The sequence below is a fragment of the Coffea eugenioides genome, chromosome 10 (genome assembly GCF_003713205.1).
Source record: "Coffea eugenioides isolate CCC68of chromosome 10, Ceug_1.0, whole genome shotgun sequence".
NCBI classification, from domain to species: domain Eukaryota; kingdom Viridiplantae; phylum Streptophyta; class Magnoliopsida; order Gentianales; family Rubiaceae; genus Coffea; species Coffea eugenioides.
In genome coordinates this window covers 18,676,423-18,704,364 of record NC_040044.1, presented here as the reverse complement: position 1 = coordinate 18,704,364, position 27,942 = coordinate 18,676,423, and the positions used below count along the sequence as shown (strand labels likewise).

The window sequence follows — 27,942 nt, the reverse complement described above, 5'->3', positions numbered from 1 at the left end:
AAAAAGTTACACCATGAGCAGAATAATACACCCGGTGGACCAAGAAAAACATATACTCAACAAAAAAAACTTAAGGAATTATTATTTCTAATCTGTATGATGTCAAATCGGATAGGATCCTAACATAGTATACACATGTAACAAAATAGGGAACAAGCCGTAGGGAACGGATTACCCAGAAAGGAAATTACAACATTACTTGTACCTATGGAAATTACAACATTACTTCTACCTAACAAATGACTAAAGATGACTGCTGATATTGGAATAAAAAACGATTTCCCATTTGGTTATATTTCATCTCCCTTAAACCATGAATAGCATGGAACACTTCCAGCTGCTTGGTGCCCTCACAGTTCCCCAGGCAGACAGGTGAGTCATAAGTATACAGAAATCAAATAAATTAGCACTACTTTTGATGCTTCAAGCAGTGATTGACTGCAAGTTGCAAGTGAAGGTAAATCCACTTCCTAACCTTCAGGTGCATTGGAGTTAAAAAGGGCTCACACCTCTGTTCCCCAAGATTTTACAATGGTATACCAGGCAGGTCATACCCTATCCCCAGTTTCATTTCCTCAAAAAGAGGATAGGTGAAAATAAGTATCTCTATTCATACACTCGCTTCCTCTTCAAAAGGGTTGGGATTATTGCCACCAATCCAATGAGGAAAAGAATCGATAAAGTTTTGAAATCATATAAATCTTTAACTGACTTTAGGTCTCCAAGTGCAAGGCCAGCCTGATGATAACAAAAGCAGAAGTTGTAAATCAAAATGTGTTCAAGGCGTGAACCAACAAATAACAGAAAGGCTTCATGCAGACATAACTGTCACCGAGTATTACTAGTGGAGCATATCAGTAATTCCACTTGTATTCAGTAATTTCGATACAAAGCATAACTAATCACATAAAACAACTGCAGAATTCAAAATAAAGCAGAATTACCTATGCTATGGGTCATTCACAGCAGAAAGAAAGAGAAAAAAACGAATTCTATATTCAGGGTCCTATAGAATAATCAGCATCACATAATTACTGACACAAAGCATAACCAATCACATAAAACAACTGCAGAATTCAAAATAAAGCAGAATTACCCATGTTATGGGTCATTGACAGCGGAAAGAAAGAAAAGAAAACTAATTATATATTCAGTGTCCTAGAGAACAATCAGCATCACATGGATTTTCATATATGATCAAGTGTATTAAGATAAAATCAAAAAACATCAATCAGTAAGTGTAACTTAACAGAATCCACTTGCAAGGCAATGACAGGTTAAAGATTTCCAATGGCAAAAGTTCTTACATTACCAGGAACAACCACAAAACGTCAGCCCAACGAGACAATGAAGGCATTCCGGTTATAAAATCCCTTTCAAAAATGAACCAAGTTATCCCACTTCTACTTGGTCCAAAGACTCTTTCGAGCAATGGCCTACAGATGCTCTATCTTATTTATCTAAAATTTTGTTTTTTAGTAAGTTCCATCTTTTACAATGTTAAGAAATGGCATATACTGCTCTGTCACAATAATACACCTGTAAGGGTTATCTTAAGCATAATAGCGAAAGAGAGGAGAGAGGGAGGACGCAGGGGGGGGGGGGGGGACCACTACCATAGAAAACGGCACAAATTGAAGGCACAACCCATTAGAAATTAACTTACTCTGACAGTAATGTAAGAAGCGGGAATCAGCCCAAGCATAGTGGCCAGGAAAAAGATATGAAATGGTATATCAACAATGGGAGATGCCAGGTTGATAAAAAGGTTTGGCAGGGTTGGAGTTACTCTTAAAAACAGCATATAATTGAGCAGCTTGTCTCTGCGTTTTGCTATCTGAAAAGAGCAATGGAAATGACTGTCATGAATGAGGTGCATATATTACCAATCAAATAAATACAAAACAGTAAGTCTTGGTAAAGGTACCTCTGCCTGGAAAAATCTCAATTTCTCAGGCCAAAACCAACTAACAATAGGCCTTCCAACTAGCTTAGACAGAAAATAGCAGGATGATGCTCCAGCCGTAGCATTAAAGACAACCAAGAAAAGGCCCCTGATAACACCAAAAAGTGCTCCAGCAAGCAACGACATGAAGATAGTCCCAGGAATCATGAATGTCTGCATGAAGATGTATGTTGAGCAGTAACCAAGGATGAACTGTGCTGGGTAATCACTAGCATATGTTCCAAGATGATCTCTGAAATAGAATAGTAAACACAACTTCAAGCAAAATAAAACAAATTTTGGCTATACAAACAATCAGTCTGGAATTGATGGCAAAGTAATGATATCAATAAACTCAAGTCAAGACATATTAGAGAAAGTAGAAAACATATACAACTTGAAATAACCAGATTTGCATGACACTGCTGAAGAAAGCTAGGACACCAGATTACTCAAGCCCCATCTGCAAAATTTGCAACCAAAGGCAAAAGTTCTGAGCTTTGGATTGGTAAAAGAAAATTCTTCTTCTTCACCCAAAAATAAAAAAAATCATCTTTAACCATGTAGCTTCACGTGTGATGTAATCACAGCTTTGACACCTTCATCTGGAAAACAAACATCTAAGACCAGATATTGGCGATAAAAACAACTGGTTGACATGATTAAAACTATCCCATTTTAAAAGTCTGTCATCTTATTTGCTAGTGTAAGCTGCAGAACTTTGTACCATTAGTGGCCCAAGAAAATGCAACCAACTAAACAGGCAACAAGCAACAAATACTCAAGCACCTCCAGAAAATTTAAAAGCTTTGATTGGCTGGGGAAAGGAAATTACTCTCAAAGTACCAGCACATACATTAGCAAATTTATCCTGGTGAAATTAACTGCATGCTATGGGGCCAATAAATAAATAAAAATGTTGTCTGTGGTACAAGACTTCATTTCTGCATGTCCAGCAGACCAACCTCCAGTATGAATTCCCTCAACAAAATGCAATAGAAAAACCAAGAAATAGTGCAAAGTTCCAAAACTTGGAAGTTTCATACACACAGCATGCCCGTTTCAACTCTTTGAATAGGCTTTGCGCATTGGCAAGATAAATAACACAATTCCAGGAATTTTTTTGCCAATATTAAGGAACTTTTTTCCATTTTGGAGAAAGTGTAGTAGCATAAATTGAAACACAAATGAGCTCCTAGAAGTTAATTGTAGAAGACTCAAACTAATTCATGGAAAAGCTATGAACACTATATACTTACACAAGCCCTCTATTACTATGTTCTGCAATTCCTTATTTCACTGTGTTGAGAACCAAAGGAGAGAACTATGAATTCCTGACAATGTCTATCATCCCTAAATGATCAAAAACAGCAAAGAATCTACTAACTGCATGTATTTCCCCTACCCCATCAATAAATTTTCACAGATAATTTATATCAATATTCCCATAATGCTGGTAAACTCAAGTGGATCCACATATCCTTGACAATTTGTTGTTTCTTTCTCTGCTCAACCAATTCAGTTGCCTCAGCCATGAAATTGGTCTAACATTATCTAATGAGCTCATTGGAAAAAGCAAATTAAAGGTCAGCTATATTTGGGTCCAGGTGGACAGGACCTTGGATCAACCATAAGGCACATTTTATTCTCACTGCGCGCATCAATTGAAGCCTTATCTGAAAAGCTCTCCTTCTCATAGTGCATTTCTTTCATTAGGAAGTTCGAACTACAGACCACTGTAAGCATAAAAATGTTTGTTTCAACCATATGTCTTGAATTCTAAACCACTATTTAACTAGTTGCAATACCATATTTCCAATTCTCAAAGATAAGGAAAGAACCTACTTCTCAAATTCAAACATGACAAATAATTAAACCATAGTACTGGTACATTCCTATCCATTTCACATTTATTTATCTTCAATTGAAGATATGACGCCATATATTACACTGCTCCACATTCAGCCCAATGCCTCCTTCAAGTCTAGCATAGCTCTCTCCAATTATATCCTTTTAATACATAAAAAGCAATACACCAGTACATAGTGCTTTTAAAAATGTACATTATGCTCTTAAAAATGTAGGATCTTGGAGGGTCAAACCAATAGTACACTTTGGGATCTTCGAACTTCTATGCAAGCTCAAAGAATTACCATTTGCATCTATCAAGTGTTCTACCATTCGAGTCACAATGAAACAATCTCACCCCTTCCCCCTATGTCTATGTGCACATTGTATTAAGCTATCCACATTCCACTGCTTAAACACCCCTATAAACCTGACCAATTAACTCCACACTTAAACCTCACAATACCACACACATTTTCAATTCCAATCACCATATCATACTACTACTTAACAACAGCCAGTTAAACAAAAACTTCAATATGCAAGGGTCCTACCACACCATAAAGAAATCGATAATTATAAACAAAATCCAACAAAAATGAATTGCATTTATAAAAGAAATTTAATAGAAAAAAAAAGAAGCAGCCTACTTCAGCATGCGAAGATCAGAGAGGGTCCGAGGCAACTTGAGCTTACTATAATCAGCAGCTGGCATTGTCAGGTAAATACAGCCCAATCCAACGGAAAATAACAGAAATACACCCAACCCTGCCATGACTTCCCATCGGGACAACGGAAAAATCACCCCTTCCCCTACTTTACCCTTCTTCCCGGTGGGCGAATCCCCCGCAACCGCTGCATTATAATCCCCGAAACTCTTCTCCTCATCCCTCGCCCTCCCTCCTCCGACACCAACGCCGACACTGCCGGCATCAACCACCACACTCCTCGGCGCCGCCATTGATGATGATGCTGCAGATAACGACCTGAACAACAATCCCCCGGCGCTATCTGAAATGGACGAGCTGCGGATTAATGACGATTTGGGTTTCATTTATTGATTGAAAAACTTGGGGATATTGACTTGATTTCATCAGATAACGATTCCATTGATGGATCAACAGGTTGTTGATCCAGAAACCGAAACAAAAAGAAGAAGAAGAAGAAAAAAATACCAGTATTTTTTTCAGTATAATTCTGATGGAATTTATGGTCGAAAAACTGAAATCAGACCAAACCAACAAAAAATTTGATCAAGAAATCGAAGAATCAAAGAAGAAAAATGGATTCCGGCTAGGAGGGCTATCGGTTGAACCCTACTTTTCTTTGTTAAGTCTTTTCCTTTCTACTTTTTCTTCTTATTAAACAAAATGAGTGAGTTTAAAGGAAGACAGAAGAAGTGAGGAGAGAAGTCAATGGTGGGGCGTGAAGGGAATCACAAGAAGGAAGAGAGAGTAAAGGGTAAGGAGTCGTTGGATTGATGTTTGAAAATCGGACGCGTTTTCCAAGGGAGAGAAACGAGTGATCTGAATGAGTTTTGTGTGTAAGAATTGAATGCTGGAATGGGATTGGAGGATTTGCGCCGTCAGCTGTGGTGGACGACCAACTTGTAATTGTGCATTACTATTAATTGGAGGGGAAGAAGAGAGATTAAAGCGTAATATTCTTGAGTGGGATTTCGAAGACACCTTTAGTGGCAGAGCCGGAGAGGAAGACGTGGTATCAACAATTCATGATTGCTATTGATTCCAACACCGTACCAGCTACTTAATAAGAAAATTGTGTTAATCTAAACTAGGAGAAGTAAAGTGTGTTTTTCTCTCTATATATATATACTAAGGAGAATGTGCAGCTCACCTCCTCTCTACATTTTTAAGTCTTAGTCCTCTTCTACAAAAAAAAATTAAAGTAAAAACCACTTCATATAAGTACCAACCACGATTATTGAGTCAAGTGATAAGAGTTTGATACTCCTTAAATAAGGCACGGTTTCGAATCTTAGAGATCCAAAAAATAACATTGAATGAACCATCTCTCGAAATGAACCATTTCTCGAAAAGAAACTAATATCGAGTTTATTGATATTTTTGATATGTGAAGCAATGGCTGAGGTTTGATAGTGTTTTTGTAGTTGATCCGGTTGGTAGAGCTGGGGGCCTGGCAGCAATATGGAAGAAGGAGTTGAAAGTAAAGAAGGTGTTGTTTACCAGCTTTACCATTGAACTTTTGATAGAGGATAGTGAATCTAGGATAGACTGGTGGTGCATCTGTGCTTATGCGAGCTCAAATGCAGGGGTGAGGAAGGCATAGTGGGAGGTTGTAAGGAGGCGAAGCTCATTATGGGGCAAATATTGGGCTATTATGGGGGACCTGAATGACATTACTTCAAATATGGAGAAATGGGGGGTAAACCAAAAGCTGAGGTCAGTTTCCAGGCGTTTAACTCTTTCATCAACAGTAATGCTCTGATTGATATTGGATATGATGGAGTCCCATGGACACGGTGTAATAATTGGGGAAATGGGGGGAGGTAAAAGAGAGGATAGATAGGATTTTGGGAACTCAAGACTGGAGAGAGAAGTTTGCTAAGGCAACTTGTTTGCATGTGGAAACCGAAGCCTCTAATCACTGTATGCTGGTGTTGGATACACAACCAGGGGGGAGGAGGTGGAAAAGAAGGTTTGTGTTTGATAGGAGGTGGATGTTAAAGGAGGATATAGGTAAGGTGATTGGGGAGGCATGGCAAGAGGAGCAAGCAGGGTCTAAGATGTTTAGAGTGAAGTGCAAAATTAAAAATGTCAGAATGAATCTGTTTAGATGGAGTAAGGCGAGTTGTTGCAATGCTAGGAAACACATAGAACAGGTGAGGGAGGAGATTAGGAGGATGAAGGAAGATAAACCGAATGGCTATAGGATTAAGCTGGCTAGTCTAAAAAGGGAGTTGGCTGATGCCTACAGGAGGGAGGAGCTGTACTGGAGCCAGAAAGCAAGGGTGAGCTGGTTGAAGGAAGGGGATAAGAATACTAGGTTTTTTCATGCAAAAGTGATGCGGAGAAGGAAAGTGAACAAGATTAATGTTCTGAGGTATAGAGGTGGGGAGTGGTGTAGGAATGAGGAGGAAACCAAGCAGGAGATCTTAGATTACTTTCAGCAGATTTTTACAACAGAGAGTCCACTGGAGTTCACGGAAATCCTGCAAGGCATCCCTCTGGCCATAACAGAAGAGATGAATAGCAAGATGATCAGGATAGTAACAGAACAGGAAATTAGTCAGGCAGTCTTCTCAATGCATCCGAATAAGTCTCCTGGACCAGATGGTATGTCCTCACTCTTTTTTCAAAAATTCTAGCCCATTGTTAAGACTGATGTAGTTCATGCTGTTCAAGGTTTCTTTCACTTTGGCCATCTTCTTAAATCAATAAATGAGATTCTAATTAGCCTTGTACCCAAAACTGATTCCCCTTCCACAATCACTGATTTTAGACATATTAGTCTTTGTAATGTCATTTATAAGGTCATCTCTAAAGTAATTGTAAACAGATTTAAGAGTGTTCTGAGCCATTGTATCTGTCACTCCCAATCTGCTTTTGTTCCTGGGAGACAGATTTTAGATAATGTCTTGATTGCCCATGAAAGTGTCCACTTCCTCAAAAACAAGAGGGATGGTTGAAATGGCTATATGGCTATCAAACTAGATATATCAAAGGCATATGATAGAGTTGAATGGATTTTTCTAGCTAAAGTAATGGGAAAAATGGGTTTCTGCGCTACATGGATCCAGTGGATCATGGAGTGTGTGACTACTGTTACATATGCTGTCAATTTTAATGGTGAGAAAACTGGTTTTATTAGGCCCACTAGGGGGTTGAGATAGGGGGATCCCCTTTCCCCATATTTGTTTTTAATCTGCGCTGAAGGGTTTACTTCTTTGATTAAGCAGTCGAATGACTCTGGGAAACTAACTGGGATGAGGATAGCTCGTGGGGCTCCTAGGTTGCCTCATTTGTTTTTTGTAGACGATTAAGCACTAATGTGAAAATATTTTCAAGTACCTTTGTCTGCTTGACATTTAAATTAATTTTTTATCATAATTTTTTATTATTACCACACTCATTCGGTGTGTCATAACCAGTGCTCATAATAATTGAAGTTTTTGCACCAGAATACACTATGTCTAACGTTAATTGTTGGGGTTAAATGCAATAAAATCATGACTAACTATATACTTAATTGCAGTTTACCGCTCAAACTATAGTAATACACTTTTTCCTCCCTTGAATTATTGGCAAAAAAATTTTAGGGTTGCAGAAAGGCATCCTCAATGTTCCGTAATTTTGGCCAATTAGGGACAATTGACAGGAAATGAAGAATTGATCGTTAGAACCAACGGTTTTACCTAACAAAAAATGGGTAAAATCAAATAGAGTCATTTTTAACGGAACAATTGCAACGGACGAAAAGCTCCATTCTTCTCCTTCTTCCCTCTGCCTTTCTGCAACCCCAAAATTTTTTTGCTAATCTCTAGAGTTTTAACGACCGTTATACAACTTCCAAAACAAACAAATTTATTCTAAATTTTTATTTGGGATAATTTCATAACCAAATTGCGGCCACTTTCTATAAAGTATCACTTTCCCATAAAAGACCAGCTCTTTATGACTTTCCTCCATTATAAGAACAAAATACCCATTTTTTCATAAATAAATTTATTTATAGGATAAAATAAAAATAAATCTATTTTTTAATAAAAGACCAGCTCTTTATGGCTTTCCTTCATTATAAGAACAGAGTACCCATTTTCCCATAAATAAATTTATTTATCGGATAAAATAAAAATAAACCCGTTTTTCAATAAAACACCAGCTCTTTATGACTTTCCTCCATTATAAGAACATTGTACCCATTTTTCCATTAATAAATTTATTTATCGGATAAAATAAAAATAAATTCATTTTTCAATAAAAGACCAACTCTTTATGGTTTTCCTCCATTATAAGAATAGAGTACCCATTTTCTCATAAACAAATTTATTTATCGGATAAAATAAAAATAAACCCATTTTTCAATAAAACACCAGTTCTTTATGACTTTCCTCCATTATAAGAACAGAGTACTCATTTTTTCATAAACAAATTTATTTATCAGATAAAATAAAAATAAACCCCGTTCTCCAATAAAACATCAGTTCTTTATGACTTTCCTCCGTTATAAGAACAGAGTACCATTTATGGGTAAAATCGTTGGTTCTAACGATCAATTCTTCATTTCCGGTCAATTGTCCTTAATTTGCCAAAATTACGGAATTTTGAGGATGCAATGTGTTTGGGGTGAAACTTTGAGGATGAAATTGGCCAACCACCCAAACTTTGAGGATGAAAAGTCCATTTTTTCCTATAAGATATTTAATCAAATATTATTTCTTGTCTTAATTTTAGTTATGACTATGCTCCATATTTATTAAATAGACATATCTTTATAATTAAAGTTAATATTTGATATTTTAGGATGCCATATATTTAAGTAGATGAAAATTATTTTGAACATAACATATTAAAATAATTTTGTTTGTCAATCATTTTGGCCCCTCCTCCCCAAGGAAAAAAATCTTAGATTCGTCACTGCCTAGGAGGAAATTAGGGCCTCTTGCTAGCAAAAGATTGTGAAAATTTACCTTTATACCCTAATTATTTGGAAAAATCTAATGAACAAATTTTGCAAAAGAAACCTTGCTTCTTGCCAACAAATTAAGTAACTAATAAAATCACCTGTAATGTTACTTTAGCATATTTAATTTATGTTAAATACAAATTCTACCAGTGTCCCTTTCGTAAAAATATAAGCGTAACACTTTTTTAATTTTAGTTACATACATTTATGTGTTTTACATAAATGTAATGATTTAGAATAAAATACTCATAAATAACTAGTATTTTGTTGATGTAATGCAAAAAACCCATAAAGAGCTGGTATGTTATGGGCGCAATCTTTTTTACTTTCACATATTTAAAATTTGTTAAATACAAAATCTACCAGTTTCCCTTTCGTAAAAATATTAGTGTAACAGTTTTTCAATTTTAGTTACAAACATTTATGATAATTGGCTGCCATCTTGAGTGAGACGTTGTACAATATCCTGTCCCTGTTCTTATGTGCACTCTATTGACTTTTAACATTTGAAAGGCTGGTAAAACCTTAGTGAATTCTAGCTAAAACTACTAAAGAAAAGCTGAGATCCAAACTATTACATTGTTGGAGAAACTAATGTTTGATGGAATGGATTGCTGGAAATAGATGTTGTTTGCCTTGATCTATGCTAGATCGAAAGTACATTGAAATACTTAAAACTGTAAGCAAGTAAAAGAGTGAAGTTTTATTGAAAACTTGAAGTATACAGCTGGAATTTCCGTTTGTTGGTTGAAATGGGGGTTAGTTAAGCTTTCTATGATATTTTTGGAAACTCTAAGGTAACTCGTTATAGCTATATACATAAAATGGCTTCTAATGACTTAATCTTATCCTCACAAGCCTTTTAAAGATTTTAGAATTTGAAAGACTAGTGTAGAGAAATAAAGTATAAATTACAAATGGTTTAGAGTTAACTAGTTAATATAGGAACCAATAGAGTGTCCACACACTTTAATCTTAGAATCTTGAGTGGAAAACGGTTTAATTTTGATTTAAATATTTTATAAATTATAAACTTGAAAAATATGTATATTTCTTGGTTTAAAATGATAAAGTCAATAAGTCTCAAAATGAAATATAGAATAAATATAGAATATATTATATTTTATATTTTAAAGTCAAACTTGATTCTAATAATTTAAAAAATAGGATAATAAATAATAGGTGAACATTTACAAATTATATATTTATTTTGGAATTATGAACTTGTCTCAGGAAGTAGTTGTGAGCCAGGAAACAAATCCGAGGTTCAAGAGTAATTTATTTGGGTATTTGGTGAGTGTTTTCGAATTTGTGTGTTTAACTGTTTATGTTTACTTAAGTGAAATTATGTGATAAATGTGCTTATTATGGAATATTGCTAGTGATTCATTGCAAAGTGTATCTCAATTGTCCCTCGCCTTCTAAGTCGGGGGTGTACTTTATCGCACTCGACTTAGTTGAGTTGAAGGTTGATAATTGACTAAATGTTACTATAAGTGTGCATGAATGTAAGCCGTATGTGTACTTTACCACACCAGTTGAACTGAGCCCCAAAACCCTCTGTTCAACGGACTATTCAAGAAAGGGCTCGGTCGGATAGGACGGAAGCTTTGGATAAGTATTTTGGTATATTCGAGTATTACCCTGAAGTTTGAAGGACGATCAAGTAGAGTTAGAGTGTTTTGGGAGGTCTAATGTTATATATTGATGTTAAGACTTGCATTTTGTATCTCTTAATGGATAGATTTATATTTTACACTAGTTGGTGATGTACTTGGGTGATGTACTTAAGAATAAGCGTTTGGATGATTTACTTTTGTAATTTGTAGTGGACAAAACTTTTGTCTTACTAAGAAGTATTAAGAATGGATGTTTGGATGATTAATGAGAAATGTTATCTCTGAAATTAATGTTAGTTAATGAGTCCTGGCGAGAGCCATGCAAGCGGTCCGCTAACTTCTAGAGTATGCCTAGGAGAAGATGGGGTCGTCACCTGGATACCTCTTAAATGAAGATGGGTGAGAGTATTCATAAAGAAAAGATAATGAACAATAATTGATAGGCCACTTAACACTAAGATTCCTGATATAGCATGTAGCTTTAGTCATGTCCAAGTTAGCCTTACTCCATCCGAGGCCCTGAGTAGGGAGATGGCAAAGAGTTTGGGTGAGAAACCCAGTTTCGCATCGGCTCAGGCATACCTGAGCCACCATGCGCATCACCTACACTATGGACCCTACATATTTGAAGAGAATGTCAGCTATGCTAACCAATAGCTCAAACTAGATAGTATCAGTTGTTTTATGGAAGACAAAGCTTTGCGCTTAATATCTTTAGCATTTTTGCTTAGCACTCCACTAATCTTAGTAGACATATATCAATATAGAACATGCAGACCTTAGCAATGTACCATAATGGAATCGTAGAGCACTCCATTAATCAAGCTTGTGTGTTTGAGAATCGTATGGCACTGTTAATTGTAATTTTCACTTCTCTCTTGTTTGGTATCTCAACTTCTCAAACAACTTAGTAATTATATCAAGCATATATAGTCCAAAATTCCCGGTCAACATGTATGGTGGACTCATTAGTTAATCCATGTTCTCCCCAATGTTAGATTTAAAGTTCAAATTCTGGACTTAATAGTTGGGGGTGAGAAGGATTTGGGGAGTGGTGGAAGGTTAAAAGGAAAAAAAAAAACTCATTAGTTAATCCATCTCTGAGGAATTCTTTTCCCCATCTTTAGCCGATTTTTTTACAAAGTTATTGATGTTTGGACTGATTTGGATAACTATGGAGTCCATACTTTGATCAAACAAAATTCTCTCAATTTACATATTTTATCAAGGAGAAGGAAATCTTTTTGTTTGAAGGTTGTGGTAATGCTGTATAAATGCTTAATTTTCATGGTGATTTTACTTTATCTTCAGATTTCGAAGGGTTGCGAGAATCTAATAGGACTACGCTATCTAGAAGAATGATTTCCCAATTTTTACGTGGGGTTTAGTAAAATCAGATTTTATCCACAATTGATGTTCTTAAACTCATTATTGGTTTAACATTTCCATCAAAATGTAGCTTTGCCAGCAAGCGTAATTTATTAACCACCTATTCTTTTCATCTCCTTGAAATTTTTCTTGGCGTCCTGGTAACTGAATTCCTCAAAACCTTCAATAAGAGGTTGCTTAATTGCAGCCTTTTATAGTTTTTATGGCTTTCGGACTAACTTGCAAGCGAGGCGTCAATTTTATTAGATAGGATTCATCTTTCTATTCGTCACAGTTTGATTGATATTCTCGTTGAACTGGACTTCCATCAAGATTTTCTTCATCTCTCCCATGGGAGAGAGACCAAATCTTGTCTTTCCCCATGGGAGGAAGTACACATCATAGTTTTTAGTTTCTCTTATTTGAATAAATTATCTCCTAGAATTTCCTAATAAGAGATTCTTATCTCCTAAAATCTCCTTATGAAAGTTTCTTCTCTCCTAAATTGTTCTGAGTGAGAATTTTATTCTCTACTGGATTTTTCCTTATGAGAGTTTTTTAGGTTTTTATTTTTGTGAAATTTAAGATTTTATAAATCTAAAATCTAGTTTCTCAGATTTACAAATTTTTCAGTATTGTCAGATCTAAATTTCTCTTTGAACTTGAACCAATTTTAAATAGATCTGATTATTAGCAAACATGCACTGATATATTGGGTTATAGCGATTCATTCAGATGGAAGATATTTAAGAGCATCAATTTTATCTTTATTTATATTGTTTTATTAGATCTGTTATATTTATTAATTTCAGATCTTGATGTATTTTCTGCCATTAGTGCAAATTTGTTTGAATGAAATGATCTTTTCTATAAAAAATATGAGCGCTTTCAAGGCATTTTTCAAATCCATTGGGCCATTAATTGGCTAATTCAAGAAATCAACCACTTAACCATGCAGAGAAGCTACAAGTTTGGCCATATTTATCTAGAATGCAACCAAGAGGTAGATTGTTTAGCTAATGAGGGATGGTCTCTCTCTCTCTCTCTCTCTCATGTGTGTGTGTATGTACACACACTTACATACATATACATATATTTATGTATATGTATATGTATATATGTATGTATGTGTGTGTGTACATATATATATGTATATGTATGTATAGGTATGTGTGTGTGTGTACTCAAGATAGTGATTATTTATCCTCAAAAATGAGCGTAAACACTATCTTGAAAATATCACTTCCAGAGTTTGATCTGAAAGGGTTGAGTAGTAGGATCTTCAGGAATGAAAAATGGATTTTCATCCTCTTCAGTTTCCTAAATCCAGTTTATTGTCGAGTTTCCATCAATTGCTTGAAATTGGTTTGAAGTGGCTTCGATCATCAGGTATCCAATTTGAAGTTGATTCATCAGGGATCCAATTTGATGATGTTTGTCCTCCATTAGTTTGATGGTTGGATATTTCTTCGAGAGAGGTTTGTACCCAATTAGAGTATCCATCAAAGAAACAATTTTGTGTTTCTGATGAACTACTTTCTTCTGCTGCCATGTCTCTGCAAAAAAGAATTAGTTAGTTTAAAGGATATTATTCTTTACAGATGATTTGGAAAGGGGCTGATTGATTGAGAAATGATGTTCCTAGTATGATATGCTTGATCAGATACTTGGTTATAAAGAAGGTATCTGAGAATTGGTTTTGTATATTTGGAAGTTTGATTTTGATAACAAGTTGGGAATTGTTGGCTCCTCTAAGTCCCTTTTTAGTAGGGTTTTCAGGAAATTGGGTTGGAATGAGATTTTCAAGAATATAGCTTTGGTCTGGTCCTGTATCAAATAGGGAATTAGTTTGATTATATAATTGTCATTAATTAGTAATCGTACTTGGACCGAATAATCCTGAAATAATTGAGAATTGTCATTCAGGTTTGCAAGGTTGGTTCCTTTTTGAAGATTTTGGAAGCTCATTGGTTGAGTAGAGAATTTATCAGGAATTTCTTAGAAATCATGAGGTTTTGGTATACACACACATACATACATATATATGTTTAATTTATATATGTATGAAAGATCTTAATTTAATTACCTATTTTCTCTTTGCTAGGTGATATGTTTAATTGAAGACAATTGATTAGTTATTTGGATACTTGGGTTTTATCCACATTCATATCGAACTCTTTTCTAACTAATTCCTTTTTAAGTTCTCTCTCTCTTTCAGCAATTTAATCTTTTTTAATAAATTTGAATTATATTTTGTTACAGTTTTCCTCTCTCTTCTAACAAACTTTATTTTTATTATATATTAATTTATTTTATTTTATCTATATGTATTAACTTTATTTGGTGTTATTTTAATTGTCACTTCATTAAAGTTGCTAGGAACTTAATATTCATCCATGGAGAAAATATGTTTTTGCATCTTTGGTGCTTAGTTGAATATAAACATATAGTTTTAGGTTTTTAAGCATATAAAATTTTAATAATAGATTCAAAGATTTATATGGTATGTACCTGAATACTTAGATACATTAATTTGCTAAAATAAATATTCATGAATATGTAAGAATATTATTTTATTTTTAAAAATTGTTCACCCTTGTATAAATCATAACTAATACTAATACAAAAAGAATCTATGCTAATGCACAGGTTAAAATACTTGTTGGAGAATGAATACTAGTACTTATGATTTCCTTTCCGAAAGAAGCTAAAGGCTTGATCAGATTAGATTAGATAGGCTGAGTCGTGCTAGCTTGGGAGGTTGTACTTCAATTTTTTTGTTTCTTTATTCTAATGAAATAATGAGGGGACTTGTCTATTGGAATTTTGCCGCAACTTTAGAGAGATGTCTTTTCATATTTCCTAGAGGTTTTCATGTATTTGCATATACATATATTTAAAGATTCATATCTATTCATTTATTTCTAGATTCATGTACCTCTTGGAATTTATTGGTTCATTCATGGAACTTCTAAGTTCATGTATGTGTTAATGATGGTACATATATCCATATTCTAAAGCTCCTATAAATAGTGAACTTGGAGTCTCAATTGAGTAGCGAATAGGGATGGCAATAGGGGCGGGGCAGGAGGGGGAAATTTTTCCCCCGGGGGCGGGGGATATACCCCTACCCCACTACCCGCTAAAATATATATATATAAATATATATGTATATAATTATATATAATATTTAATTTAATTAGTTACAAACTTATGATAATGATATGATTAGTTATATGTATTATATAATGTATATTGGTATATGTAATATAATTGATATTATTAATTATACTAATAATTATATATGTCTACTAATAGAAATTATTAATTAGTTATATTAAATTTACTAATATATTTATACTAAATTCCTAATTACACTTAATACAATAACACTTTTTTCTCAAAAAAAAAAGCACAAGCACAATAATGAATTAGTGATTGTATTTGTGCCAAAAGTGTAAACTTGACTACTTTAGTTGTATTTATTCCATCATGTTGGATTGTATTCAAATAACTTTTGTTTGATTATTTTTATGAGTTTCAATGGTGAAATTACAATGAATAATAACTTGGTGATATGTTGATATTTTAGTATTTGATTATTTGTTAAAATTTAACTATAATAAAACTATATAACAAATTTTTATTAACCCCGCGAATGCCCTAGCAGGAGAAGTGGGGAGAGGCGGGGGGACGGGGGACCAACTCCGCCCCTATGCCATCCTTAGTAGTGAACCTCATTTTTCTTTTTCCTTCTTAATCTTTGGTACTGAGTAATTCATTGACCTCAAAACTTTAACTTGCTAGTGCACGTGACCGAAGTTAGCCGTTGTATCCTGGAGGGTGACTGCCTAGTGACCCATTTACACGGTGGACATATTCTGTGAGGGGCGAAATCACTTTCGAGGGTCGTAGGTATCCTACGTCTCGCCTTTCATCCTAGTTACCAAATATCCCATTTCTTCGCACTCTTATTTCGATAATCAAAGTACTTCTTTCCAACAATCTTGAAAGTGATTCCGTACTTTGATTTATTATTGTCGTTGCTAATGTTGGAGTTCTTGATATGTCAAAATTGCAACCTTTTGGTGGTAAAAACTTTAAACCATGGTCCGAGAGACTTCTATTTTATTTGCGATCAATCAAAGTTGATTATGTTTTGATTAATGATCAGGTTCCAGAAAATGTTGATCCTACTGGAAACTATGCCGATGATAATCATACGTGTAGGGGTCACATCCTGCATCACATGAATGATACTTTGTTCGATCTTTGTCGAACCTATGAGTCTGCTAGATAACTTTGGGTTGCACTACAAAAGAAATATGATAAAGCTGATGTTGGGAAAAAGAGATATGTTGTTGGGCAATTCCTTGACTTCAAAATGGTAGACAATATACCTATTTCTGACCAAATTCATATCTACCAGAATCTTGCTCTTGGAGTAACACGAGAAGATATTAATATAGATGAGCCATTCCAAACAGTTGCATTGATAAAAAAACTTCCTCCCTCTTGGAAGGAATTTCGCAATACCTTGAGGCATGCTGATTCATCACTCGATGAAGTCATCTCTCATATTCAAATTGAGGAAAGCAATCACTTGAAATATCAGATATCTATGACCTTGTCGCAAGCACTTACTACTACGGCAAACTTAATAGATGCACAACCTGCACGTGGCTTCCAAAAGTCAAGGAACAACAAGAAAACAAAAATCAGAGTGGAAGCAACCAAAAAGGTAATTTTCAAAATTTCAATTAGATTCAAAAGAAGTCTAAGGGGCTTTGTTTTGTGTGTGGTAAACTAGATCATATGGATGCCCAATGTAAGTTTTGCAAGGAACAAGAACAACATGCACTAAAGCCTCAAGCTAACTTAACTGAATCTGATAAGGTGATAGCTGTTGTTGTTTCTGAGGTGAATTTGGCACATAATATGACTGAGTGGATTGTTGGCACTGGGCAACCAAGCATATTGCTACTAGTAAAAACCACTTCATTGAGTATGAAAGAGTGGATGATGGGGAACAAGTGTTTCTTGGAGATGCTAGTATGGCTCCTGTTATTAGCAAAGGGAATGTCCTATTAAAACTTACATTGGGAAAGTCGATTGCTTTAACTAATGTGCTGCATATTCACTCTATGAAAAGAAATTTAGTTTCTAGTGGAATGCTTAATAAGGCTGGCATCAAATCTGTGTTTGATAGTGATAAGTTGATTCTGTCTAAGAATGGGATTTTTGTGGGAAAGGGCTTCTCTTGTGGGGTTTATTTGTATGGGATGCTATTTGTGATGCCATGAATAAAGCTTCTTCTTTTGCTTATCTTGTTGACTCTTTGGATGTTTGGCATGCTAGATTAGGACACAGGAATGTTGATTCAATTAAATGAATAAAACATTTGAATTTAATTCCTAATCTATCCAACATTGAGACCTCCAAATATGAAATTTGTGTAGAAGTAAGATATCACAAAAAACCCTTCAAATCTGATGAAAGAACAACTTGTCTTTTAGAGTTAATCCACACAGATCTTGGTGATTTTAAGAATAATATGACTAAGGGTGGTAAAAGATACTATGTGACATTCATTGATGACTACTCAAAATAGACAAATTTGTATATTTTAAGTCACATAGATGAAACTATAGAAATGTTTGTCAAATATAAAAATGAGGTTGAAACTCAACTTGGCAAAAAGCTTGCCAAGGTTAAAAGACTTAGGTTGGATAGGGTGGGGAATATGACTCTAATCTGCTCAAAAGAGTTTGTGAACAAAATGGAATAATACATGAGACAACTCCACCATATTCACCTCAGTGTAATGGAATATGATGAATGCAATGTTGATAAGTTTTGGTTTGCCTAATAATATGAGGGGGGAAGCTATTTGCTTGTCATATCTTAATAGAATTCCACATAAATAGACACTAAGAGCTCCTTATGAGTTGTGGAAAGGATATGTTTCAAACTTAAGTTGCCTAAAAGTGTGGGGGTGTTTGGCTAAGGTGGGTAATCCTGACTTTAAAAGGAGCAAAATTGGACTGAAAACGGTTGATAGTGTCTTCATTGGTTATGCTTAGAATAGTGCAGCATATAGATTCTTGGTTTTGGAGTGAAATCATTTAATTGAAACCAAGGAGGCAGAATTCTTTGAGAATATTTTTCCAATGAGGCAAACATTTGATGTCTTCTTCTGTTCAAGAATTGCATGAACCACAAAAACAAGAGGACCAACATCCTCAAGAATTGAGAAGAAGCAAAAGAGGTCGAACTGAAACTAATTTTGGGCCAGATTTTATAGTAGCTTTTATAACTGAGGATGATCTTAAAACCTATGCAGAGGTAATGAAATCAATAGATGCAACCTTTTGGGAAGATGCAATCAATTATGAATTAGAATCAATAATGTCTAATCATACTTGGGAGTTGGTAGACCTGCCTAGAGGTTGTAAACCTATTGGATGCAAGTGGGTTTATTAGAAAAAATTAAAAGCTGATGGCTCAGTTGATAAATTCAAAGCAAGATAACTTATTCTCCTGTTGCCAGAATTACCACCATAAAAGTCTTGATTGCTATTATTTCTATTTTTAAATTAACTGTACACCAAATGGATGTTAAAACTGCATTTCTGAATGGTGATTTGGATGAAAAAATATATATGAACAACCTGAAGGATTTGTAGACAGTGGACAAGAGCATAAGGTGTGCAAGTTAATTAAATCTTTGTATGGGTTAAAATAGAAGCCTAAACAATGACATGAAAAGTTTGAAAAGACTCTAGTGTCAAATGGTTTCAAAGTGAATGAATCTCATAGATGTGACTATAGCATATTTAATGGAACCATTGGAGTCTTAATCTATTTATATGTTGATGGCATGCTTATCTTTTGGACTAATGAAACTATTGTCATGCAAATTAAATCGTTCTTGGCTTCATAATTCGATATGAAAGACATGGGTGAAACTAATGTGATATTGGGTCTTAAATTGAATAAAGCTGATAATGGTTTCATACTTTCATAGTCTTATTATGTGGAGACAATTTTGAAAAAATTCAATCATTTTGATGTGGAGCCTATTAAAACTCCATATGACTCCAATGTGGCTTTAAAAAAGAACAAAGGAGAATGTATATTACAATCTCAATATGCACAAATAATTGGAAGTGCGATGTATATAATGAATTGTACTCATCCTGAAATTGCTTATGCTGTGAGTAAATTGAGTAGATACACACACAATCCTAATAGGAGTAATTGGAATTCATTATCTAGATTGCTTAGATATTTAAAAGGCACCTGTACTTTGGACTTCATTTTATTCGTCATCCTTCTGTGTTAGAAGCTTATTGTGATGCTAATTGGGTATTTGATAATGATGAAGTCAATTCCACTAGTGGCTATGTGTTTACTCTTGTTGGTGGAGCAGCGTCTTGGAAGTCTTCTAAACAATCTTGTAATGCTAAATCAACTATGGAGTATGAATTCACTGCTTTAGAACTTGCATGTTCCAAAGCTGAATGGCTTCACAGTCTCTTATCTGACATCCCACTTTGGGAAAAGCATGTGCCTTCTGTTTCTATGCATTATGATTCACAGTCAGCAATTGCGAAAGCCAAAAATAAAATCTACAATGGGAAAAGCCGGCACATCAAATTAAGACACAATATTGTGAGACAGCTCATGAGCAGTAGGGTGATAACCATGGATTTTGTGAGGTCCAAGAAAAATTTGGTAGATCCTTTGATGAAAGGATTAAATAAAAATGCAGTTTAAGAAACATCGAGGGGGATGGGTTTTAAACCCATTTGATGGGAGTCAAATGTGATGGCAACCCAACCTACATTGGTTGAGATCCCATGAAGTAGGTTCAATGGGTAATAACAAGTCACAAAGAGATTCCACTAGTATAAACCATCCCCATGGTGTTGCTGTGAAATAGTGCTTACTGTTTAATGTGTGTTAACGGTCAGTTTATAACTCTTAATGAGCTTATAGCCTTTATAGGTGGTGTGAGGCAGTACACAGTTGATAACCTCACCTACATGAGTGTGAAGTGGAAGCCGATTCTGTTAAGAGTTTGGGTACCTCTCTAGAGCACTCATGAAAATCTAGGTAGGTGCATGGCTGGAATAGCACCAAATTTTGAGCTTATGTGGATTTGAAATATAATATGTGTCCAGCAGTGAAGTCCACATCATGGAAAATAGATTCAAGACTAGTGGTCATCTGTTTTCCGCGTTCTTCTAAGCTGAGTACAGTAAGTGACAATTTAAGTTGAAAGACATTGATCATTATGTATTAGATTTCTATACTTAGTACCATGTTCTAAATTTGAGTCATGTAGGAGATTGTTGGAATTTTACCTCAAGTTTAGAGAGATGTCTTTTCATATTTCCTAGAGGTTCATTCATGTATTTACATATACATGTACTTAAAGATTCATATCGATTTAATATACATTCATTTACTTCTAAATTCCTATACCTCTTGGAATTTATTAGTTCATTCATGGAACTTCTAAGTTCATGAATGTGTTAATGATGGTACATGCACCTATATTCTAATGCTCCTATAAATAGTGAACTTGGAGTCTCAATTGAGTAGTGAACCTCATTTTTCCTCTTCCTTCTTAATCTTTGGTATTGAGTAATCCATTGAACTCAAAGCCTTGACTTGCGAGTGCATACGACCGAGGCTAGTCGTTGTATCCTGGAAGGTGACCGCCCAGTGACCCATTTGCATCGTGAACTTGTTCCGGCTCACTTTTTGAGAGTAGTGGGGTATCCTACGTCTCGGCTTTCTTCTTTGTTACCAAATATACTATTTCTTCACTCTCTTATTTGAAAAATCAAAGTACTTCTTTCCAACATTGTCTTCCTTTCCTTTCTTTTTTTTTTTTTTTCAAATAAGCAAATACTTTAGCCAATTCTGAGTATTCAACTTACAGAATGAATCCCTTCTAAGTTGGCAGTCAAGAGTTCCCATAGAACCACTGGTATAAAACATCTAGCTGAAGAATCAAAAAGATGGTTAACGTTGACTGATCTTGCACATTAGGCTAAACACCAGGTTACGTAGCTATAGTTGACCAATCCTGAATAGGGATGACAATAGTGTCCTTTCATTCACAAGAAGTCTGCACTTGCAACATTTGATAAATCGGACTCTACATCCCTCAAGGAAAAGTATAGTTTTGATGGGCTGGCACTTATGACATATGGGCTGGCATTACAATAGCTTTTAACATCATTAATTATAACGAAGACAAACTCATTCATCAGGCATCTGATGCACTGAATGAGATCGCCTAATAATGATAAATCTGACTCTTTGCTATTGATCTTTTGCACAACACTTAAAGCATTTGTTCACATATTAATAATTCTCAAATTAGTCAAATATAAAATTATATACAAAATTAATTACTTAACATTATACATAACTAATTGCTAATTTATTCTAATTAGAATGAATTTAAAATTAGTAGAAACAATTATTACACACACAGCCGAGTAGGGGATGGGTTAGGGGTAATTTCCCCTGCCTCTCTCTCCGTTTAAGGTGGGGGGAGAAAATTCCTTCTCCCCAACCCCTGCCCATTTCTCCCCCTATAGGGCAGGTATTCGTAGGCACCTGCCTTCATTGTCATCTCTAATTTTAAAAGATAATGGGACTATAGTCTCTACGGACTATGTTTGACTATTAAAAACTCATAATTCGATATCATTCAAATCGCATGCACTAGTCATATCGTCAAGAAATCATGCCACTAATATCTTGTTTGGATTGCCATTTTTTTTTCCAAAAACTTTTTACATTTACTTTAACATAATTTTTAATCATTTTTTTTGCTTCACATACTCCGTATCATTACAAGACATTTTTCTACAAAAATTTCGAAAAATAACAATCCAAATAGGTATAATAGTGTGACTTTCTAAACATAGAACATATCCATTATTCTCCATAATATTTGTGAAAAAGTTGTTAAAAGTTGAGTCAATATCGGACATCATATAACCCAATTTAATAGTAATAAATATCCAATACCATGTTTTTTCACACGCATAATCACCAATCTTTTTTTGTTTTACATTTTAACTATTATATTGTCATTGTGGGCACACCTCATACAAAGTGTGAGTTGTTACCCAAATATTAATAATTAAAAAGAATAACAATTGATAAGTGTGCATATTAAATACTATGGCAATTGGAGACCATTAGGTGGGTACTTAAAAAGTGTACAGTTACGCAGTCATGGGATTTTATAAAAATAATTTGGGTTTATCAAAAGGTAAGGACCTGCTGAATGCAAAGTTAGACTTGGATTTTAAGATAGCTCTAAACCTAAAATAAGCAACATTCATCAATGCATAGCATTCGATGACTCACAATACATAAAAACCTACTCCATATACCGTAGAAAACATGCATAGTGGATTTTTGTCTCACTTCTTGTATTACTTTTTATCTCACTTTTTATTACATTGCTATTTCCTTTTCATAATATCGTATTTTAATTCTTTTTTTGTTTCCTTAAAATCCAATAACTATGAATTAAATAACACACAAAATTTAACAAACTCAAAAAAAAAATAAATCAAAATACACAAAAAATGAGATTTTTTAATGAATTTTTTTGCTTTTTTAAAATTTCGATTATATATTACTTTTTTGAAATTGTTATATTTCTTTTTCACTCAGTTAATAGTTGTTGAATTTTAAGGAAACAAACAGAATTAAAATTCAATATATATGAAAAGAAATAAAAATATAATAAAAAGTGAGACAAATAGTGAAACAAAAGATCTACTGGGATAAACATGTCCGAATATTTTGTCAAAAGTGAGTAAAGGTCTCTCACATTGGAAAATATTCTATTTTGGAAGGTTTCTCAATTTGAAAGTTTCTAAATTAGCCAAGTTTCCAAAATAAGATGAAATGGGCCACCCTATAGGATATGAACCAACTCACATTTGGACTCAATTAAATTGGGCTTTGTTGAAAGTAGGCCTTTTTTTTTTGAAATTTTGACTTCACGAAGATGGTCTATTTATTAATACTACGATTCAAAAACAACTCTTACCAAGTTCAGCCCAATTCAAGTATCGAATAATTTGGTTCAAGCATGATTTACCAACTAGTCAAGCCACCAACGATTCAAACTAAGTTTGAATAGCATTTTATATTAAAAAACTTTCAAACTCGACTTATACTTGATTTGATCAGTGTAAAATTGAATTTTATGTGTTAAAATTTCAAGCTGCTCGAGATTGAATTGAATTCGGCTCGATAAAATCTTGTCCGAGGTTGGTTCGGCAAATCAACAAGTTCGATTTGAATAAAATTTCAAATTCATTAAAATAATCAAACAAACCTAAATACTAGGGTGTTCGATTTTATTAGACTCATTTATGCCCCTCATTAAAATATGCATGTCATGAAATTTTGGGTCTCCGCATAATCATTACAAAGGTTGGACTTGTACTATTTAATTAGATCGATTATTGGGTCTTCGCATAAAATATTTTTGAAACTTGGCGTCTTTCGTAGAAAATAAGTTCATACTTAGAAGGGGACTAAGTCGATAAAATTAGGCATGTTTTTAAAATACAGAGTTAAATACTAAAAGCCTCCTTGTGGTCGATCCAATGTTCACATTAACACCCCATACTTTAGAAACCTACATTTTATCCCCTCATAGTTTATAGGAAAGTGGAACTGTTAGTTTTTCCTTCCAATTTAATATTCTAATAGGAATAGTCAAATGTTTTAAATAAAATAACTATGAGATTACCAAATTACCCTGTAAACAAGGTTAAAATTAGATCACATAGGAAATATGGGATCAAACTATAATTTCATATAGACTTTATGGTAACTATAAATATAAAAAAAGCTTCTTTTTCTCCGATCATCTTTTCAAATGATTGCTACTCCATGCCACCGGAAACCACCACCATCAATGACAGAATCACATGAAATGTATACCCAAGACTCCGCAATTCGCATACATCATGATTGCATGCTCAAATTTACACTAAAGTTTAGCGAAACAAGTTGCAACAACCATGAGTTTTCTATCCTTTCCTATTCAAATCACCCACCAAGGTTCATAAAACTTACAGCCAAACGATCCAGAAATCACTTAAAACATAATTAGATTGGCATCAATGACAAAAATATGTTATAGGCTCAAAATCAAGATGCAGATTAGCCACTTCTCCAATTCTGAAGACGCTGGGGATTTGGATCATGTAATTCTGGGTTATGAGCTTTTTTTTTTTTCAATTGCAAAATTTTGTGTTTTGGAGAATGTGCCTTGGCCTGGTTTCCTTGAAGAATGCAACCGATCTGCTACTAGTTGCTTTCCAAAGAGAGGCTACACTAGCTCCTCTAAACATAGAAGGCGAAGAGGAACCGCAGGTGACTTTTCCCAAAAAAAAAAAAAAAGAAAAAAAAGAAGAGGAACCAACAAAAATTGAAAAAAAGGAAAATAAAGGAAGGTTAATTGATGACTGATGAGTAATGAGTGTAGACACCAAATTTTTTTCAAAAAATTTGGTAATTTTTATTGTGTCTTTATTTATATCATTGTTTAAATAATTATTTTATTTTATTATTGTAGGGAAAAAGAAAAGTAAAGAAAATGGGATTTTCAAAATTAGAAAGAAATATAATAGTAGAAATTTCCTTTTGTCTTTAACCCAACAAAATTTCCCCTAAACCCAAAAAAAAATTCCCCTAAAACCCAAGTCAAAAACTTCCCAGAAACCCAAGCCAAACCCAATAAAAATCTGGAACAAGAAAGAAAGAAAAAGGCCTATCAGCCTATTCCTATTCCTATGTTTTTCCTTAAAATTTTTTTTTTTTGCAGTTTCTTTCTTCATTATTTCCAGCAACAAACGAGCAACAAAAACACAGCTGGTTTTTTTTGATGCAATTGAAATCCAGTTTTGCTTCCAATTTCTTGCTTTTCAAGCCTGATCAGTACAAGACACCTCATCATCAAATTCTTATCAAGAACAGCTGTCATAAATAATCAAAGAATTCCAAGAGTAGCCACATAACCCCTCTCCTTTGAATCTCAACCATTCCTCTTAGGTTTTAGTTTTTGTTCCATTTAAATAGTTAAAACATGCCGCTTTTAGGGAGAAAAAAGGGAGGGGAAAAAGGGAGAGAAAATGGCAGAAAAGAGGAAGAGAAAAGGGAAAAACCCGAGAGAAAGAAAGAAAATTTATGCAATTTTTTTTTTAAAAAGAGGCTGACTAATTAGTCCTATTGCGACCAAATTTTCTTCTTTGATTCAGCTTTGTTTGAGGAACTTTCGATTTTTGCACAATCTACGAGCTGAGTAGAGGAAGTTTCATTTAGAAAGTTTTCTAGAAAAATATCCAGAAGCCCCTCAACTTGGAGCCCAAATCTGCCCTCCTGAAAAAATTTTCTGCAAAAACACTAAACAGGCTAGACCAGTAGCCCTATTCATCATTGATTTCCCGCTTCAATTGAGGTTTTTGTGGCGAGTTCTTTGTTTCAGGATAGAAGTAGAGTAACTTTTATCTTGAAAATTTTTACAAAAAACAACTCCAAAGCTTTAAAAGTCGGGTCCAAAGTTTCAAGTTTATCAGCACTTCAACCTCAGTAACTGCAGCTTGTTTGCTTCGTTTTCAGCAATTGGGAACATTTTTCTTGGGTTTTCCCACATTGATTCGAACTCCCAAGCAACCGAAGGTAATGATAACCCTTTTTCTTAGTTAATTTGATGTTTTTCATGAGATTTTAAGTCATTACATGAGTTTATATGGGTTTTGCATCTTAGATCCTACTTTCTTATAATTTTGATATTTAATGGTTTTGTTTGATGTTTAAATTTACTCAAGAGATTATGGGGAGTATATTTATATCAAGATCTAGCCTTAAATGCCTTTAAAAAAGGATTCCGGTGAAGTTCCGGCCATGTTGGTCGGAATTTTTCCAGATTTCGGCGGATCAACCCACTAGAATCTTCATCAGCCTTTTCCTCTAATTATATTGCCCATTTTCTGTGATTTGTTTGTTTTGTTTTGATCTTTTAAAGTCATTTGGGCTATGTCATTTTGTATTTCTGGGCTAGAAGTTGGGCAAAGAATTTTTTTTTGTTTAGGTATGTGCATGGGTTTTGCTGTTCAAAGCCAATACGTTTTTTAAGTTTAGTTGGTAAAATAAGTTGGGCTAGTCCATTCATTTTCAACCAAATAACCCGAGTTTTTGTCTTGGGCCGAAAAGTTCATGGCCTAAAGTATATATATATATATATATATATATATATAAATGGCCCAAGTGTTGTTTTTCTTGAGTAATCAGAAACGGATTCTGCAATTAGGTCCCTAGTCTTTTGGGTAATTTCACCATGGCTTCAAAAAGTTTGAATTTCTTTCAATTAGGTCCTTAATTTAATTGCATTTCGGTCCATAAGCTTTATTTTTCTTTTGATTTGACCCCTTTTTTAAAAATTATAATTTGACCCGAAAAACATTTTAATTTTTGTAATTAGGTCTCTAATCTTTATAGTTTCTTAATTATTGTAAGGATCAAAGACAACCTAAGAGGAGAGGGTGAATTAGGTAGTTTTAAAAACTGGTCAAGTTGTGAGTCACTTTTTGAATATTTGCCCTCTTTTTCTAAAAGATCACACAATGGAACAATTAATGAGAAAGCACAAGTACTTGTGAGTAGAAGAGATGAACAATTTATATAGCAAGATAGTAAGTAAAAGAGAAAGAATATCAAACCAAATACCAAACTCCTCTTGAGTTTGAATATCACTTTAGTGAGCAAGTTTTTTCAAGTTGATCAACTTACAACCAATCTTTGTGTTCAAAGGAAGGATCACTTCCTCCTTGTCCTAAGCCACAGTTGGTCAAATATGAAAGTTTTACTATCACTCGGATAACCCTTACAAATCTATACTATTGAAGTAATTGAATCACACTAGAAAAGTTTATCGAAATTTACACAACTAAGATTACAAATCTTCTTTGAAGAGTATTTTCCTACTAAAATCACTCTTGATCTGATGTAGTCTCAATGTGTAAAAGTACTTTGAAGTGGTTGACCTTGTTCTATTTATATGAGACCAAAAAGTTCCTCAATTAATGCTTCCAACGGATAGAAGGCAGCTGAAGAGTCAACTAGCCGTTGGCAGTGTCGGACGTCCGGTAGACCAATTTCTTGCGTCCGAACGTAGGTAGTGAGTTCAAGAAATTTTCTTGAATTATTTCGGACATCTAGTACCTTCAATGTATGCGGCCGAGGGTAGGAAATGAAACTGAGAATTCTTCTTCAATTCTTTTCGGATGTCCGGTGCTCTGATGTTGCGCGTTCAATCGAAGTCAGTGAACTTAGAAGAAATGACTTAACATCTTCGGACGTCCAAGGGTGGAGTTCTTCACGCATCCGAAGTTGTGCAATGGTTGTCAGACGTCCGATCCAGTCTTTTTGTGCGTC

The 27,942-nt window shown here is 34.4% G+C and overlaps 2 protein-coding genes across 4 annotated transcripts; one reads left to right on the top strand and one right to left on the bottom strand.

The window, feature by feature from the left end:
* Positions 1–51: 51 nt before the first annotated feature.
* On the bottom strand, positions 52–5,382 carry LOC113750081 (uncharacterized membrane protein At4g09580-like). 3 transcript variants are annotated; one of them, XM_027294008.1, is made up of 5 exons: positions 4,969–5,381; positions 4,444–4,804; positions 1,928–2,198; positions 1,667–1,837; positions 52–738 (listed from the first exon to the last, which is right to left on the bottom strand). In XM_027294008.1, the coding sequence occupies exons 2-5, from the start codon at positions 4,752–4,754 to the stop codon at positions 607–609; spliced, it is 885 nt and encodes a 294-aa protein (XP_027149809.1). In that variant the 5' UTR covers positions 4,755–4,804; positions 4,969–5,381; the 3' UTR covers positions 52–606. The 3 variants fall into 3 exon arrangements, with proteins under 3 accessions (XP_027149809.1, XP_027149808.1, XP_027149807.1); XM_027294007.1 differs by having other exon boundaries at positions 4,444–4,818; positions 4,969–5,380; XM_027294006.1 differs by having other exon boundaries at positions 4,444–5,382.
* An 810-nt stretch (positions 5,383–6,192) lies between these two features.
* LOC113750541 lies at positions 6,193–16,747 on the top strand. The gene is made up of 4 exons (XM_027294503.1): positions 6,193–6,298; positions 6,451–7,110; positions 7,711–7,805; positions 16,622–16,747. The coding sequence occupies exons 1-4, from the start codon at positions 6,193–6,195 to the stop codon at positions 16,745–16,747; spliced, it is 987 nt and encodes a 328-aa protein (XP_027150304.1).
* Positions 16,748–27,942: the final 11,195 nt, after the last annotated feature.

Coding starts and splice junctions, on each gene's coding strand:
- LOC113750081 (XM_027294006.1), bottom strand. CDS start 4,847: ATGAAACCCAAATCGTCATTAATCCGCAGCTCGTCCATTTCAGATAGC. Junction 2,199..4,443: donor TCTGATCTTCGCATGCTGAA/GTAGGCTGCTTC, acceptor ATTCTATTTCAG/AGATCATCTTGGAACATATG. Junction 1,838..1,927: donor TGAGATTTTTCCAGGCAGAG/GTACCTTTACCA, acceptor TGCTCTTTTCAG/ATAGCAAAACGCAGAGACAA.
- LOC113750541 (XM_027294503.1), top strand. CDS start 6,193: ATGGGGGGTAAACCAAAAGCTGAGGTCAGTTTCCAGGCGTTTAACTCT. Junction 7,111..7,710: donor TAAGTCTCCTGGACCAGATG/GTATGTCCTCAC, acceptor TCTGCGCTGAAG/GGTTTACTTCTTTGATTAAG. Junction 7,806..16,621: donor GGTTGCCTCATTTGTTTTTT/GTAGACGATTAA, acceptor ATTAATGATCAG/GTTCCAGAAAATGTTGATCC.